This window comes from Poromitra crassiceps (genome assembly GCF_964638095.1).
Source record: "Poromitra crassiceps genome assembly, chromosome: 22".
NCBI lineage: Eukaryota > Metazoa > Chordata > Actinopteri > Beryciformes > Melamphaidae > Poromitra > Poromitra crassiceps.
Window position 1 is genome coordinate 16,895,103 of NC_139647.1, and position 19,341 is coordinate 16,914,443.

The following is a 19,341-nucleotide window of genomic DNA, read 5'->3' on the forward strand; positions in this document are numbered from 1 at the left end:
TCCAGGGGGCTATTTTTGGTTGAGAAGGAGCAGGTCACGAGGTCAGCCAAGGTGTGTGTTTCAGCCCAATACTCAAACATTTACCTCATACGCTATTTTCGTATATGTGCTATAGCTAATTAAGCTTGTGAGGCCGCTGGATTGGCCAGATCACGATCACGTGAGAGAAATCCATTTTGCCATGCTGCCGGATATGCGGGTTGACTCGACTCCACTGGTGGTGGTGGGGACCAATCAGCGTCCGAGGAAGGAGAAGGCGGTGCTAAGTGGCCCGCGAAAGAGAGATTGTTCAGCCAATCACCTGCCGAGTGTTTTTTGAAGGTGCCGGACCTCTTCCAAACAGTTTCCAAGGACCAGTTCCCAGATGGTTCTGTCTAACAAACCATCTGTCCGTGTCAGGTTACTAGGCAGTATCCTGTGGTTCAAAGAGAAACCTATAAATTCCTTCGGTATGTTCACGTGCAAAGGGAACTGCTATGCATTCTGCGCTGGTCCACATTGTTCCTGTTCGAGGACGAGGAAATAGAAACCAGCTTACGACTGGAGCCTTTTTGCTTGTTTTATGGAAAGAAATTGCTATACAGGTGTGATCATGCTCCTGTAGATTATACAAGCATCGTAATTTCCCTGCAAAACATTTTAGCAAAGTTTCTGCAAAACAACTGCTTCATATATTGTGTTGTACTGCTACCTATTTAGCTAACCCTATTTAGCTATTTAGCATCCTAATGGCCCATTTCCACCGCTGGTATCAACGTGGCCCCGCACAGCTCGTCTCGCTTTTTTGTCTCATTCCACCGATCAAAAACGTGGACAGCCCGGGTTGAGTCGGGGTTGAGTCGTGCTGCTTTTGGTCCCTGCTCTGTTGAGGTTCCAGGGCTGTGGACCCGGTACCATACGGTGACGTGAAAACACTGCAGACGACTGATTGGTCAGGCAGAATCATGTTTACTGTAGGCAGCTACTGTCAATGCTGGATACCAGTTCAGTGGGGCTTACCTTCTCTTCTGTTATTTCCAGAAGTTATTTATTTTGTGTTGCTGCCTTCAGCTCTGGTGAAATAAAATCGATCTCCTTGCTCAGCTTTAACATGACGGTGGTTTTCAATTGTTTTGAGAGAGAAAAAGTCCGGTAGGCCGCAGTCACGGTCTTGCCTGGTGAGCTGCAGCTGGGGTTCTCCCCGTAGCGCCTCTCCCGTCCCCGCGCAGTGCATGCATGTGAGTTTGAGTAACAACAAAGTGATATCCATTCTCCTAGCCGATTGTCACATTTGCCCATGTACACTGTAGGTCATCTAGAGGCACCAGTATTTCATAATCAGTTTAAAAGTTCTGTGTATGGATTTAATTTTAACGTTATACGTTATAGGCTACTTCGGCTATGGGCGGAGGGCAGATATGCGGTCGCTATGATGACCAGGTGCGGGCGGAGGCGAGTAAACTTGCTATGGAAACAGAGTCTACATCAAGAAGAGCCGAGTAAGACCAGATCGAGTAGAGCTGTACTGTGCTGTTATATGTGGTGGAAATGAGCCATAAGAGTGGTTGTTCCTCATAGTGTTAATGCAAAATGAAGGTGATTATTATTATGCAGAATGTACATATATATCAGAATCAGAATCAGAAGCATCATATACACAAGCAGTCCACAGGACAGCACCTTAACCCCTGAGAGTAGGGAGGTGTAAACATACCAGGTCCTGTACGTACTATAGTACAGTCTTAACCCCTGACAGTAGGGAGGTGTAAACATACCAGGTCCTGTACGTACTATAGTACAGTCTTAACCCCTGAGAGTAGGGAGGTGTAAACATACCAGGTCCTGTACGTACTATAGTACAGTCTTAACCCCTGACAGTAGGGAGGTGTAAACATACCAGGTCCTGTACGTACTATAGTACAGTCTTAACCCCTGAGAGTAGGGAGGTGTAAACATACCAGGTCCTGTACGTACTATAGTACAGTCTTAACCCCTGACAGTAGGGAGGTGTAAACATACCAGGTCCTGTACGTACTATAGTACAGTCTTAACCCCTGAGAGTAGGGAGGTGTAAACATACCAGGTCCTGTACGTACTACAGTACAGTCTTAACCCCTGAGAGTAGAGAGGTGTAAACATGCCAGGTCCCGTACGTACTACAGTACAGCCTTAACCCCTGACAGTAGGGAGGTGTAAACATGCCAGGTCCCGTACGTACTACAGTACAGTCTTAACCCCTGAGAGTAGAGAGGTGTAAACATGCCAGGTCCCGTACGTACTACAGTACAGCCTTAACCCCTGACAGTAGGGAGGTGTAAACATGCCAGGTCCCGTACGTACTACAGTACAGTCTTAACCCCTGAGAGTAGAGAGGTGTAAACATGCCAGGTCCCGTACGTACTACAGTACAGTCTTAACCCCTGAGAGTAGAGAGGTGTAAACATGCCAGGTCCCGTACGTACTACAGTACAGTCTTAACCCCTGAGAGTAGGGAGGTGTAAACATACCAGGTCCTGTACGTACTACAGTACAGTTTTAACCCCTGAGAGTAGGGAGGTGTAAACATACCAGGTCCTGTACGTACTACAGTACAGTCTTAACCCCTGAGAGTAGGGAGGTGTAAACATACCAGGTCCTGTACGTACTACAGTACAGTCTTAACCCCTGAGAGTAGGGAGGTGTAAACATACCAGGTCCTGTACGTACTACAGTACAGCCTTAACCCCTGAGAGTAGGGAGGTGTAAACATACCAGGTCCTGTACGTACTACAGTACAGCCAGGACAGCTCATCCTAAAATCAAAAATACATATTTTTCCTCTCACCTGCAGTGCTATTTATCCATCCATGTCATTTTGGGTTAGTTACCTGAATTGTGGAGATATCGGCAGTAGAGATGTCTGCCTTCTCTCCAATACAATGGAACTGGATGGCACTCGGCTTGTGGTGCTCGAAGCACCAAAAAAATACATTTGAAAAACTCAACAGCATTGTCTCTTTCCAGAAATCATGACCCGGATACTCAAGATAATGCACAGACAGACAGACAGAATTGTGAGCAGTTTCATATAAGAACTATTTTCTTTTGACCAAACTACTCCCACTAGCTACTGCTGCCCTAGCTGCTCCTATGCAGTCTCTCATGGGAACTAGCTAGCAGCTAGCAGGTGTAGTTCGGTCAAAAGAAAATAGTTCCTACATGAAACAGCTCATAACAAGGTCTATGGATTATCTTGTGTAACCGGGTCATGATTTCTGCAAAGAGACATTGCTGTTGAGTTTATCGAATGTATTTCTTTGGCATTTTGAGCACCACAAGCCGAGTGCCATCCAGTTTCATTGTATTGGAGAGAAGGCAGAAACTCTGCGGCCGATATCTCCAAAACTCAGGCAGCTAACACAAAACGATATAGATGATGGATAAATAGCACTGCAAGTGAGAGGAAAAATATGTATTTTGGATTTTAGGGTGAGCTGTCCCTTTAACCCCTGAGAGTAGGGAGGTGTAAACATGCCAGGTCCCGTACTTACTACAGTACACAAACTCCCTAACAGGTGGAGCGGATGGAGCACCGTTTGAAAGAGCCGGTGTGTCAGTGCTGGGGCTGGGCCTGTGTGTGTGCGGTATGTGTGTGCATGCATACGTGTGTATCCATGTGTATGTTTAGGTGTGTGTGTGTGTGTGTGTGTGTGTGTGTGTGTGTGTGTGTGTGTGTGTGTGTGTGTGTGTGTGTGTGTGTGTGTGTGTGTGTGTGTGTGTGTGAGTGAGAGAGATGTGCATTGCAACCACAAGGTTACTGACTGAATGATTAACGGACATCCCGTACCACAAAGAGTCACAGGCCAATTTGAAAGGCTTAGCTAAATGGAGACCTGGGATTTCATTACAGGCAAACCAGAATAGCTGAAAAGAAACTAATTAGGTCGACCCCAAAGTCTACCACATCGATGTAATGCGTGCATTTAACAGATGCAGACAGTGCCCCCACAGGATGCTATCAACATTGTCTTGGAATCCCTTTAGAAGTACACCTATATGGAACATGTTGAAATGGCGTGCGTAGACCTGAAGCAATTTAAGGTAGGCTTAACGCCACGGTTCTGAGCCTCCCATGGGCCGAGCCTGGCCACAGATAGCAGAGCAGCACATGAAGATGGCTGCTGGCTGCCATTTCCTTGTTAAAGTGCATACGAGTGCCCCACTTGAGCTGCAATATTTGGCTTATGTCTGCAGCAGCATCAAGCTGTCAGGACAGAACCTGCTCTGTGCCAGAGTCACTATCACATCAGAACCTGCTCTGTGCCAGAGTCACTATCACAAAGCAAGACAAGAGAGCTAAGATATCATTCTGTCAGATTTTCATTTTCTAGCCTCTCGCTATTTATTTGTTCAGAATGCAGGACTACAGAGATACGAGAGTAATAATGCAACAGTAGTGCAAGAGAGGGGAATCAGAGCGATAGATAAAGATAGCGTTAATAATAGTCTTAATGAGTTTTTCTAGTGTCCTCTAGAGAGAGAGTGGCGTCAGCGGAGGACCAAAATGCGTGACTCATTAGCCAATGAACAGCCAGGGGTCTCACGCTACTTTTGAATGCTAAAATAAAGCTGATAATGTACAATTTGATTTAAAAAGAATGTTCAAAGTACAAACTGTCCATTTTGCTGCAACTCGACAATGCTGCTTAATCCAGGACCTTTACTGTTTGTATCGTGTGTGTGTGTGTGTGTGTGTGTGTGTGTGTGTGTGTGTGTGTGTGTGTGTGTGTGTGTGTGTGTGTGCGTGCGTGTGTGTGTGCAGGTGCGTAAACGCAGTAAGGCGTGCAGGGCGGGGCTGCGGGAGGCCGACGAGCTGGTGTCCATTAATGACCAGCCATGTGGAGGTCTGTCCCATGCCCAGGCCATGAACCTCATCGACAGCTCGCCAGGGGTACTCCACATCCGGGTCAGAAGGTCAGGACCACGCAAGAATTATAATGTTATTAATAATGATATGCCATCGTCCAATGCATTGTAATGGCTTTGAATCAAAGGATCTTGGATCTGACTATCAGTATGGTGATCCTTCTATCTCTTTGCAGAGCGCCTGTTGGCTTCCATTCTGTGGTTCTTCTGACCCGCGCCCCATCGCCTCGTATTGACAAAGAGTACCGTGCTGCTCTGCGTGCAATGTCGCCCCCCTGCCCGCACCACGCGCCCGTCCGAGAGCTCCACCATAGCCGCTCCTCCCTGGCCAGTGGCCTGACGTCTCCACCAGGAAGTGAAGCTTACTACGGCGAGACTGACAGCGACGCGGACGTGGCGGGCTACGAGAGGCAGCGGCGACAGAAACGCCGCAGCCCGAGCAACTCGGCGCCTGGCAAACCGCTGGGACGCGCCTCGCCAGAGGGCGGAGAGACGTCGGAGATGAGCGGGTACGACAGCGCTCCGGACGCACACGTTTACCCGAGCATGTTGGAGGGACGCGGAGGAGGGGGAGGACAAGGGCTCCCGGGTGTGGCTCGGAGGGAGGTGATCTACCAGCCCCCTGCTCCGGGAATGTGGTCCTCCCAGACTTCCACCGAGACCTCCTCCATCATCTCCTCGGCAGACGACCAGGGGCTGCGGGACGGAGCGCCGGAGGAGGACAGTGGCTTCCTGGAGCCATCCCATGTGCCACTGGTGTCCCCGGAGCGGGCCAAGGAGGCCTTGATGCGGGGCACTCGCCGCCAGCTGGTGCCCATGGTGGGGCCTGTGGACACACCTGTCGATGAGGAGCTCAGCACAACCTACGTGGAAAAGGCCAAACAAGCCAGTAAGTACAGCTGAGGAAGAACTACAAGGATAATGGTTCTCCACAAAGTTCTCTGATCGGTTCAGGAAGTTCTTAAAAGTCCAGGATGTGCAAACCAAATCAGATGATGTGATTGGTGGGTTAGAGAATCATGATTCAGCCTATAGGTTTAAAAATAAAGTAAAATAAAATAACGTGTTGCATTTTATATTCCTATAATATTTATAATCCAGTGCACACCAGGATTTACACTTATTTTTATTCACAGATAACATAATAAAGCAAGGAGCGAACAATATGTCTCAAATATATTTAAAAAAAATCACATTCACATTTTCAGACCTCCAGTTTAAGTTTAAGTTTAAGTTTTCAACTACTGAAGGTTTTCAATACTGATCAATATTTCACTGGTCATTGTTTATTGTTAATCCTGATTCCTGTACCAAACGGTACGGTATCGATCGTTTTATGATAGCCAGGCAAGCAAAATGCACCAAACCTTCCAACTATGTAATTTAGGGTCTTATGTGCCTAATTGTAAGCATCAATATGTCAAGCTAATCTCTTGAGACAGACTTTCGACTTGCATCGATTTTATTTTTTTACCATTGGGTTCCCAGATTGGTTTCAACCCAAATCCTAAATACTACGAGTGATGTCCAATACTGGGAAGCAGGATGACCCTCGCATCCAAAAATGCCCCCGTGTTGAAGCTTTGCAGAAATATTTAGATGATTTTTCGCTCAAGCAACACGTCGCTGATGTCCCCTACACACATGAGCGAATTTGTTCGCGTGTAGACGCCTGCTGTCGCCTGGTGCTGCAGCTTGATTGGCTGTCTTGCTGTCTTTCCGTCTTGAATTGGTCGAGTTCAAATTGGTCCCTCCTCTCGTCGCTGTTGTCCGCTGCGGGGTATGCCAACATGCTGGTTCAGTTGTTGCTCCACCCCTTCTGCCGATCTGGTGAGAGTTGTAGACAAGCGTGCCTCCTCCCATACATGTGCAGTCGCCAGCTATAGCAGCTGCTACTTTTCACCTGACAGCGAGGAGATTCACTGGCAGGACGTAGCAGAGGGAGGATCACGCTATTCCCTCCAGTTCCCCCTCCCCCCGAACAGGCGCCCCAACCGCCCAGAGGAGGTGACCGCACCGGCTTCCCACCCGCAGACACGGCCAATTGTGTCTATAGGAATGCCTATACTGTGAATACCTATATATACACCAAGCCGGAAGTAACGCTGCCGGGAATTGAACCGAGGCCTCGGTGGTGGGAGGCGAGGTGCTTTTACCTCGACACTTCCCATACGCCCCGGTACGGTTTTCTATATTTATCTCCAGTCTAGTGGTCCGATAACACCAGTGATCAATCTGGCAGCTTGAGAAAAGCATCTACAGCTGCTGGTGGCTATCACGTAGCAAAGCAGTGAAACTCTCCTTTTCCCTTCTCTCTCCCTCTCTTTCTCTCTCTCTCTCGCTCTCTCTCTCGCTCTCTCTCACTGTGATCCCCCATTTCTATGTTACCTATGTATGCTCCTGACCCCCCCCCCCCTATGCTCAATATGACACGATAAAAAAGAAGAAGTTAATAGTTAAAATAGTTAAGCGCGCCTCAACCTCTGCAGCCCAGCAGGCTGGTCTGGTGCTTCTCAGAAAAGGCAGACTTCAGATACTTAGATATTTGGATGTAATCCAAAAGGTACTGGAGCACACAGATCAAGTGTATAATGAAGTTTTTTTATTTGATTAAACTAACGTTTCGACACTACTGTGTCTTCATCAGAGTTATACCAATGCATTTTCTGCAATCAGATTGCAATCAGATTGTGTTTTATCACTTGAAAGTACAGGTGTAAACACCCCCAAAACGCATTGAAGAAGGATTGCAATCTGGTGGTGGTCAGGGATGCATTGTGTACAGATTGAACACAAGTGTAAATGCAATGTGTCCACTCAATCTGGATACAGCAACTTTATGCGGATTGAGAGGACACCATTTCTGCCATCAGATTGCCATCAGATTGCAATCAGATTGCAATCTGATAATCTGATTGCAGAAAGTTAACGCCAGGTGTAAATGGCCTCTGTGTATCAGGTACTGGTCATGCCATGTCTGTGTATCAGGTACTGGTCATGCCATATTGTCTGTGTATCAGGTCCTGGTCATGCCATATTGTATCAGGTAGTGGTCATGCCATATTGTCTGTGTATCAGGTACTGGTCATGCCATATTGTCTGTGTATCAGGTCCTGGTCATGCCATATTGTATCAGGTAGTGGTCATGCCATATTGTGTGTGTTACAGTGTCAGGAGCAGATGCAAAGGCATCTGCATTCTTTCCTACATCTACAACTTGTCCACCTGTCCTCCATAATAAGCAGAGGAGCAGAGCAGAGTTGGGTGCTATCTGAAGTCAACGGGTTGTTTTAAGAACTTAAATAAATATACTGTTGTAAATCCCCCTTGCTGTCACTGAGTTCAAGTTTAGCATTCAAATGTCCTTCTCAGGAACACTGCTGAAGACAAATTAAGACCTTCCCTCAGATGGCTGCGTATACTAGGGCAACAGAATTAGCTTGCCTATGATAATCTGCTTAATACCATAACAAGTTAGAGGATAATGTAGTAGCTACCCTTTGAAGTTTTCCTTCCAGTCACCTCCTACAAGATGGGACTTTCCATTAGCTTACAGTCAACCTAGTTAGATGTTGGATGGTAATAATGTGCAAAACGTATCCTTCCCCTAAGCTAATGTGAGAAGCTTCAGCCTTGCCTGGAATCTTTCCGGAAGTTCTCCTGTAACAAGCTAAAGGATCGATGCCTGTTGGAGGCATGGTCATTAGGATGGACTTAGATGCTCATATTACAGACCGTTTTTATGTCACTCAGACGTATGTGATCTCAGTGCAGTACTTATACACGACGTGGGCTTAACTCAAGAAAAGAAAATATACATTTCTCATTGAAAAATATGACATTTGAACCACAACACATTTGAACTTTAAATAGACGCATGTCACTGTTATATGGAGATAAGTGTGCCTTTCTAGTTTCTATCGATGTGTTGTTATTAGCTAACACCTGTGGCGTTTACACCCTGCAGAGCTGAACCGAGGAGAAACCCAGATCGACAAAAATGTGAAGGAAGCCAAGACCAAGTGTCGAACAATTGCCTCCCTGTTGACCGATGCTCCCAACCCGCACTCCAAGGGGGTGCTGATGTTCAAGAAGCGACGGCAGCGCTCCAAGAAGTACACGCTCACCAGCTTTGGTAGCGTGGACGAGGATACGAGTCGGGACTCACAGGAGGACGAGGAGGAGGATGGGGCGTTCCCCGGCAGCGAGTCGGAGTTCGATGAGGATAGCTTCTCGGCGGCGCCTGATCCAACCTGGGACAGTGACTACTTGGAGATGCTGGAGAAGAGGGCGACAGCGAGCACTGGGGCTCGTGGGGATGGTGCAGAGGATGCTCCCAGTCCAGGACTGAGCGACACCACTGGCAAGGGCGCCCAGCTGTTTGAGCAGCAGAGGAAGAGAGCTGCCGAACACGCAAAGAAAATGGAGGCTGCACAGCCTCAGGTGCCTCCCCAGTCGCAGATCCTGCAGCCGCCTCAGATGTACCAGCAGCAGCCTCAGATGTACCAGCAGAGTCAGTTGCATCCAGAGATACAACCACAGATGCAACCAAACCTCCACCCTCAGCACATGATGGCACCACCACCACCTACAGCCTTCCAGCAAGAAGTCCAGCCTATGCACTCCCATGCCCCAGTTGCTGCTTCAGCCCATGGCATGGCTAATGGGGACATGTCCTACTCTTCATTTAGCATGGCTAGCATGGTGATGTCGCCTCCAGCTGCGGCGCCCAGACCAGCCACTGCCTCGGTCACTATCCTGACCAGTCCCACACCACCGGCTGAGACACCAATACCAGAACTACCTTCCAGCAATGTTCTCAACAGAACCGCACGTCCTTTTGCACCCGGGTTCATCGCCAACCGAGCTGCGACGGCCCCTGTAGTGTTCCGTCCATCTGTCGCAAGGAAGATGCAACAACGACCTGCCTCAGCGGCTGTTGTGCAACCACCGTTCTCTACCACCTTTGAGCTAGCCTTTCATGTTCCACCAGTAACACCACAGCCTCCCACTGTTCCTCTGTCAATGTTCCCCCCTCCATCCACTCTGCCTAGAGGTCACTATGCCCCGACACCAGCAGCCCCTGTTGCCCGTCTCCCTCCAGAGACTATGCAGGCAGCTCCACAAATGGCTCCTGTTCCTCAGACTCCATTTACAACTGGACCTCCAGTGGCTATGCCCTCAATGCCCCGACCTCCACATGCACCAATGGCACCAGCCCCTGTTGCTCCCGTGTTCCACGCTCCAGTCTCATCTGCTCCTGTTCCACCTGCACCAGTTGCCCCAATGCCTCCAGTTCAGGTGCCAGTAGCTCAGCCACTTCCAGCTCAAGTCTCCATGGCACCTGTGATTCCAGTGTCAGTGGTCTCCCAGCCTGAAGCTGTAGCCCCAACCCCTGTCCCTGGGTCAGGAGGTCGCACAGGCATCTTACATGATGCTAGACGGCGCGGTGGCAGACCAAAACCCATGTTCAATGTGCCAGACGTCAAGAAGAACTCCCCCAATCCTGCACTATTGTGTATGGTGCAGAACCTGGATGACAGACCTGCCCGATACAGATACGGTCCACCGTCCGAGGCGTACTATGGCGGCGAAGAGGAAGAGCAGGGTGGCGAGGACGGCCGGGGCCGGATGCCTCCCCCGGTGGCGCCCAAACCGCGGCTCATCCACGAGACCCCCCAGATTCCTCCAGCAGAGGGCAAGGGCGCCCAGCTGTTTGCCCGCAGACAGAGCCGGATGGATAGGTACGTGGTGGACACCCCACCCGAGACCCCCTACCAGCAAGAGGTACCCGGGCACCTTTCAGCCCAACCCTATGACTCCCCCCTCAACCCTTCCTCTCAGTGGAAGTACTCCCCCAACATCCGGGCCCCTCCGCCCATCGGGTACAATCCACTCCTGGCACCCTCCGTCCCGGTGGGGCCTCAGAGAGATAGCAGGGGTAGGGGAGCCGGCACGGCCCCTCAGAAAGAAGGCATCAAGGTGTTGGATTTCATGAGAAGGCAGCCCTACCAGCTCAACTCGGCCATGTTCAACTACGGGGGCAGTGCTGCTAACTTGTCAGCCATGCCATCGTACCAGGCCCAGAGGCAGCAGCAGCAGCAGCAGCAGCAGCAGGGTGGCTACACAACCATGGTGGGAAGCTCCTTAACCCCACCTAAGCAGATCCCCATCAAAGCAGCCCGTGTGTACGAGATCAAACGCTTCTCCACGCCCACACCCATGTCAGCCCCGACTCTGACACCCAAAGTCATCGCGCCACGCTCGGCCACCACCCTGGGAGAACGTATAAGCCACGCTGGCATGATCTCCCCACCTCCAGTCCCTGCACCAACCCCATTCTCTCCTCCTTCCTACCCAGCTGGTCTGCCCAGCCTCCCAAGAATCTCTGCCACCCCTATCCCCAACCTGGTGCCCAATGCAGTCCCCATGCCGTATACCCCAGTGTCCTACACCACTGGGCTGCAGGGAGCCAAGCAGTTCTTCCAGAGTGCCCCTGAGCTGAGTTTCCTTGCCTCCTTGCCCCCACTGAAGCCCAACCCTGTTCAGGTGCCCAAGCCCCGCTTCGTGGCCACCAAGGGGGGCGTCCAACCCCGTGTCTGGAGGCCAGGAGCGATGTGAACAGGAACCAGATTTGTACCCACCAAATGTTATTAAAATAAGCCCCAAATTGCATTCAATTCAGAAAAAGTTTGGGTGATAAAAGTGATCCATCCAATATCCAGAAATCAATCAAGTTTTTGCATTGTGCTAAAAATGAATGATCGGAAATGAATGATGGTACAGTAGTAGATGAATATCCACTTGCTGTTCAAAATGCTGTTGAAACAGATTTCTGTTGCTGCCAACACCTTTATTCACACATGTATTTGAGTGAGTGGCAATAATAATGGGATGTTCCACGTCATGTATACAGCTGTATAGTAGTCCACTATATATGCCTGTCCTGGGGGAGGTTTGTGTAAGGCTTGTATCTCTTTCTACTACTTTAGCAGAAACAACCATCTGAACAGAGCCTGTACGGAATTATTCTTTGAAACTTGAAATGTCTGAAAAATGTTGGCAATGAATAGTTGCAGTTCTTTTCATGGTGAAATAATGACCAGAGGAGTGGAGCGCTGAGGTTGTACAGTACGTTCTGGTATGTTGACAGAGGTGGATCACAAGGCTGATATAGAAGGCTTTTTCCTCGACGACAGTGTAATTTTATCAACACTAGTCCTCCTACATAATGTGCCATAAAATCCCCCCTCCCTCTTTTTTTTAAACACTTTATATGTTTGCATGATTTAACAGACTATACCTGGACTTGTGAGGACTTGGTCAATATATCCACTATTCCACTTGTTTAAATGATGCATGACCAGCTGACAATTGTCAAATGCTTTTAAAGGCTTCAACTCACTGGGGAACTAAATGCGAAGACAAGGTCTGATCAAGGAGCTTCTGTGGTCTGATCTTCCTAAAGTGTCAGTAAGGTTGTGCTAAATGCCGTAGCTCACTATAGCCAGACAGAAATGCTATCTTTTTTAGCAGGGGGGGTCACACTCAACAGGTGCCCTGGCTCAGCCACTGTATATAAACTGTCACTGGATATCATGGCTCCCGTGTGTGTGCCACTAAGCCAGGCCTTCTTAGTGTCAGTGTGCCCTTTCTGGATTTGTGTCACTCTCACCTTGTATTAAAACAAATAACACCGACGAAGGAATGCGTATTTTGTTTTGCTTGATTGTGACTTTAATCTGATATGGCGCGCGCATGGGGAAGGTCATTCACCGAGAGAGGCATCGGCATTTGGTACATGTAAATGGGTTGACGTTATGAGAGTGGCTGTGGATAGGGGGTTTTAGGCAGGTGTTTTTGAAACCTGCCCTGATGACTGAATAGATGACAAGTCTCCTCCAGTGGCATTTTTATTTAGTTAAAGGTACCGTTTTATTTTATTTTATTTGAGACTTGAGAATTGAGACTTCTGATTGGATGATAGTTTTGCAATCCCACAGCCTGTAGAAACGAAGAGCATGACCAGGAAAGTTTGGGTTCTGAAGTTTGTTAGAGAAACAGAAGGAAGACGAGTGTGAAAGAGGTGCAGAAGTTCCATAATGCCGGTGCCTCGGTACATTTTTCGATGTTTTAATGGCCATAAACCCTGACATATTGACATAGTGACATAGTGGTATGTCAATGCTGGTAACAACAAGTCAAGTAGAAAATTTTATTTTCACTTGTGGGGTTCACTTTTGTTATTTTTTTATGATTATTTTTAAAACATTATTTACATTATCTTAGAGCTGTATCTTGTTTTCATAGTATTATGCCTCATAAAGTTGTGGATATAGTTTTGTCGAGGTGTAAAAATATGATAAGTACATGTTTCTGGATAGCTACATTAACTAATGAGTGTGAACATGGTTGTTAATAATGCTAAAGTAGGGCAGCAAGTTCTTTATTCTGAGTAGGAGAAGAGACATTTTTAGGGGAATAAAATTAGATATGAAAGCCTTCCAACTGTGTGAGATGTCTGATTTGATACTGCCCCCTGTTGTTGATTGTGTGACTCTGCCATCTTGAAGCACATGCACAGTACATGCTTACATTAAAAGATACAAAGTTGAAGCGTAGACATTAAATATTACTAATTTATATTAGTTTTAATAAAATATATGCCTACATTTGATAAAACACACAAGGGAAAAATACCCTCCTTTTACCGGGGGAATGGTGATAGATAGATAGATAGATAGATAGATAGATAGATAGATAGATAGATAGATAGATAGATAGATAGATAGATAGATAGATAGATAGATAGATAGAAAGATAGATAGATAGATAGATAGATAGATAGATAGATAGATAGATAGATAGGTGGATGGATAGATAGATAGATAGATAGATAGATAGATAGATAGATAGATAGATAGATAGATAGATAGATGGATAGATGGATAGATGGATAGATGGATAGATGGATAGATGGATAGATAGATAGATAGATAGATAGATAGATAGATAGATAGATAGAGACATATTTGCATTCGTGTTTACCACAACATGCACATGTTCAATCAGTCAAAATAGGGCATGCAGTCCGATATTTGACCGGTATAATGATTTTAGACCAGACCACAAGGGGGGGACAGATACTAAGAAAACCAAAACACAGGTAGACTAACTGTACACGAGAAAGTAGTCCACTCTCCTTATGAATCACTTCTACTTAGTGCAAACCAAAGAGTCCAAAGTGTGTAGAAGCAAAGTAGCCCCTACACAGAATGTGCTGTAGCCTATAATACAGCACACAGAGGAGAGATGGGAGAGGATTATCTCACAGAAATGTAGATGCATTGTTCCAATGGGTGTAAATGTCACACTGACAAGTGACCTATAACTTGGCAGTGAAATGGAAGAAGAAAAGACAACTCTTAATGTCACTGGCTTATGTAATGCCACTTTCTATCTGCTCTTTTTATAGAGTCTACGCCCACATGTGTTATAGGCGTCTTTGGAAGGTGGTGGCAGGGTGGTGCAGTTGCACCCCGTAGTTAGACAGACTAGAGCAGTGATCCTCACTATTTCTTCGATGAGAGCCGCACTGGCATGACAAAGTCAATAGGAGAGCCACTTTTACCGCAAAACACCAAAAGCCACCCCAACCAAGCACATCTGCCTACCATTTTTTTGTGTTTTATTGTTTTCAACCCCCACACCAGTATTGTTGTATTGTAATAATATGCCATAAAGGTTTATTGAAATTTTGGGGAGAGCAGAAAAAAAATCAAAAAATCAAAAAAATGCAATTGCAATTTCTTAGAGCCGCCAACTAAAGCTTCGAGAGCCGCCAGCGTCTCGCGAGCGAGGAACTAGGGACTAGAGAGAGATCACTGACAGGTCCCAGGTTTGATCCCCACAGCAGCCAATGTGTCTATATGTCAAGTGTCCAAGCAGGACAGTGAACATTGACCTTTTCACTTCATACATTAGGTTGCTCTGGATAACAGCATTAGCAATGTACATAACATGTTACTGTAACACATAAACACAAATATCAGATAGCAACACTGCATTGAAATAGATCTTAACACTGCATGTGTATGCAGAGGTGGGGAATCGAGAGTCAGCTAGCAACCTCTCTTTTTGGGGGGGTGGGGGGGGCAGAGGTCATGTTGGGCTCCACAGAACTATGACACAAATCTAAGATCAATCAGAATGAAATGAAAAATAGTTTCCAAATCGATCGATCGATCACTCAATCGATTGTTATTGGATGGCAAGTGGTGACTGGTGAAGCATTCATTTTTCCATAGACATTTTGTAAAATGCTTATAGTTTTACTTGGTCAAACAAAGTGATTATTTAAAATCAGGAGAGACCATTATCAGATTTCACTCAGATGGGAAAACAAGTTTTCTCTTCCCCCCTGGGGGTGCTGATCTGCCCTTGCACCTCTGTGTCTTTTCTTGTCCTAACAGCCATTTGCCATTCGGTGGCGCTGTTGACTATCTGTTGAAATTCCAGCTCAGAACTTCATCCGGACTCCCTCGGTACAGGCCTGGTGCCTTTAGGGGTGTTAATATCCAAACAGTACACTATTTATGGTCGAAAATACCTTATGCCAGGTCCCTATTGTAACTAAGAATAGGTGCTTTAAAAAGGTTAAATGCTCAGTGTGTGCAAAGGTTCAACATGTATTTGAAAGGCTATGTAAAACCCTTGATCATTTTTGAATGAAAACATACAGTCATCATCATGGTGTCAGAAATATATAGAGCTATAATGCACTATTCTGTAATCTACATTTCCATCAGCTCGCCAGAGGAATTTCACTTAGCTTAGCTTTCACTTAGCATTTTCACATGATCTAATCTGGCCCCCATTCAAAAGAGCTTGGACACCCCTGGGTTAGGGTTAGTCAGTGCGGCAGTATGTAGAAGAATCAGGTACTGAGATTTTGGGAAGAATCCAACTCCAGGCAACTGGCTGAGACCAAAAAGGCGGCAGGATAGTAATGATAAATATAATACGTAGGGTTATTCAGTGCCTTGCTCATTAAGACAGACCCACAGGCCTGGAGGTCACCTCCACCTGGATTTTAAGAATCAAAGTCGGCCTCATGGGAGACCCTCACCCTCCAGCTGCCTTCTACCCCGATTTAAGTCAAAACAGCCCAAAATATGGTGAAATAATTTCATAAACTATCGATGTCAAATTGTTTTGTTTCCCATAATCGATGAACACCCACAAAGAAGATTATATCATTTTTAAACAGTACGTTGCTATAGAAATCATTACAATGTGCTCCCACGATAGGGGATGCAATTCGGCGTAACACTGGCCAACATTCAGAAGGAGGCCTTGTCAGATTCAGTGGAGCCTACAGCTTCTAAGGCAGCTTCTTAAGCTGCTTGGACACCATAAAGACAGGCAGCTCATTGAGGACGCCCAGGATCCTCAGCCAACCTCAGACAGCAGTACCTTTGTCAGCTCCTCCTCCCTCATCCAGGCTCCTCCTCCCTCATCCAGGCTCCTCCTCCCTCAGCCAGGCTCCTCCTCCCGCAGCCAGGCTGTTGTTGCCGCTCTACTCAACAAGCTGTGGTGTGGGGTTACACTGAGGCATGCTGAACTGAAGATCAGAACGTTCACACAAATTAACAAAATATAATATTCTGCATGCACAATGCAGTTCACACGTAAAAATCTTGAAGACATTCTGATCAAACATTGCATAACTATAGTGAGACAGTCATCATAATTGATACAAGATCCCCAATTAGTTTGTGGTTTATCCCTATATTCTCATACACACTACACAATGGCCTACATGGAATTATTATCTTCATGAATGCATAATGTCTTAACTCTTTTAATGATGTTATTGTTCATCGTTTTACTCATTTTGAGCGACACTGATATAGCGTATTAAGATTAAGGAGATTAAGCAGGATGGACAAACCCCATCATTATTTGTCACAGACACCATCAATGTGGCCAGTACACACACACACACATGCTCAGAGGCACCGTGAAATTTGTCTTCCACATTTGACCCATTCTGGCTCGTCCTTCTCCACGGGCAGGCCAGGAGGAGCAATGGGCAGGCAGCCTGCAGCACCTGGGGACCAACTTGTTAGGTCAGGTGAGGATCTTCTTGATTCTTCATTAATGTGTGTCTTAATAGAGCGGAACAGTCACGTGACGTCTCCTGCGCCGGAAGAGAGTTCCCCATTCATTTTCTCCATAGACATTAAAAAAAAAATCCTTATATAAGGCTGGAACCAAGCCAATCAGCGACCTAAGCCCCCGTTCACACAGAACGCCGAAGCAACGCTCAACCTAAGCTCTACATACGCTGAACCCACAAGTTTCATTTAGTGGTGTATAAAGTATACTCGAAATCCATACTTGAGTAAAAGTATAGATAATTTACCAGAAAATGACTTGGGTAAAAGTCAAAGTCACCCATTAAAATATTACTTGAGTAAAAGTCTTAAAGTAGCTAATATTTTCTGTACTTAAGTATCAAAAGTATTTTTTATATTAAATGTACCTAAAAGTATTGAAAGTAAAAGTACAAGTAAATCCTGTTTATAAAAAAGCAGGATTTTCAGAATTTTTTGCTTTATTTTGAGTTTGCTTACATATTTACCTTATAGTCTGCCATTTGAACTGACTGCAGCTTTTGGCAGAAGTACCTGCTGGCTATCATGGCGATGAGATATCTCCATCAAGGGGAAATATATAATAATCATCATCATTGTCATCATCATCATTATCACCATCCATCATGGACATCTCCTCCATATAGCTAATATGCCTGGATATTGTCATGGCCAAATAAACAGTTAATCAATGTAATCACTCTATAGAAATTGAAACGGATCTTTCTGAAACACATGACATTATTTGGGCTGTGACAAAATAGCGACAGTTACACCAGACTAGCAACGGAAATACCACGATGTACTTTCAGAATAAAATGCTTCTCACCTTTGGAGAAACAAATACATCATTTCAACGAATGAAACGGAACATCGAAATACTTGTTTTGATGTTAAGATTACATATGGCATTAAACTGTGGCTGTAAATCATTACTCAAGATTAATATTAAGTATAAGGATTTTATTTTGAAATCCTTAAGCGGAAGACCTATACTTTTACGTTCTGGCTGCGTGGATGCGTGACCAATTTGAAGCTTACCTCAAGAGACGCTTGTTTTCTTGTTTTCTGGTGGCATATTCCCTCATTTTGGTTCCATTGGACACAATGTAAAGACAATTTAAAGTAATTAACCGTCGGATTTCAGCCTGTGAGAACTTTTAACATGGATGAAAAGACTTGGGAAGCGCTGACGGTAAGCGATTGGCAAACGCAACTTGCAACACAGAAGCACTGATTCGCTAGCCAGGCTACTGATTCGCCACAACACCAGCTGTTTGTTTATTTTATAGTAACGAGTAACGAAGATGCTTTTGGGAAATGTATTGAAAATGTAGTGGAGTAAAAGTGAAAGTTGAGAGAAAAATAAATACTCAAGTAAAGTACAGATAAAAAAAATACTTAACTACAGTAACGAAGTATTTGTACTTCGTTACTTTACACCAAATTAGGCGTCCTTGTTAACAGGCGAAGCCGTTCACACCACCCGCGCGCTGAAGCCACGCCGAAGCCACGCTCACGCCTTGCTCAAGCGATCGTTCAGGATTCGCGCCTATTCCAAGCGTGACACGTGCTGAAGCCGAGCATTGATCTGCCAAGCCAGGCATGAAGTCCATGGGAGTTGTGGGCGGGTTCAAGGCGCCGAGTAGGCGCTGAGAGGAAAAGAGAAGGCTTCTTGTGTGAACGGCTCAGCGTGAACCTCCCTCAAGGGCTAATGAATCGTTGGTGACCATAAAACATTTCATTTGGAGCAAAAACAAAAAATAAAATGACTGTTCAGCTCTATAACACCCATACACTGTAGGCAGTAGTCAATGTGTACACACACTTATGGACACACTTATGTAGCCAAACAATTTGGTGTTTGCAAAGACAACGTGGAGGGAACGGGACCAGCTGTTTCCCCTTTGTTCATGTAACAACAGCACAAAGGTAACTCTAGATTCAAAAGACATGCAAGTTAGAGATGTTAGGTATCAGATACTCCTGCCAATGCCCTTTAGCTTAGTAAAACCATCCTGATCACGCGACCTCCACAGATCAGTCTGGACTTTTAGCCCCGCCCACATTGACTTCACTGTGTGGTAGTAGGCTACTTGCCTTGACAGACAAACTCCTTCAGCCAATCAGCGGCAATCAAACTTACCAAATCCAGTCGAAAGAACATCAAAAATGTCTTTCCGCTGAGAAACTCTGGCTGAATCTATATTTCTGCAATAACTGCAGTTATGGCTTTGTTTGCTCTAGTAATGTTAGCATTACCGTTTGCCAGCGGAGTCCCTGATTGGCCCGGTTACAT

General features: G+C 46.1%; 1 protein-coding gene across 1 annotated transcript in view; it reads left to right on the forward strand.

Annotated features, from left to right (window-relative positions):
• The window catches only part of synpo2la (synaptopodin 2-like a), a gene marked incomplete at both ends in the record, with an annotated part of 13,414 nt that extends 1,909 nt beyond the window's left edge, over positions 1-11,505 (forward strand). Inside the window, 3 exons of the mRNA XM_083658188.1 lie at positions 4,781-4,932; positions 5,061-5,773; positions 8,852-11,505. Coding sequence (XP_083514314.1) covers positions 4,781-4,932; positions 5,061-5,773; positions 8,852-11,505 — 3,519 coding nt within the window. The remainder of the gene's footprint in view (positions 1-4,780; positions 4,933-5,060; positions 5,774-8,851) is intronic.
• Positions 11,506-19,341: the final 7,836 nt, after the last annotated feature.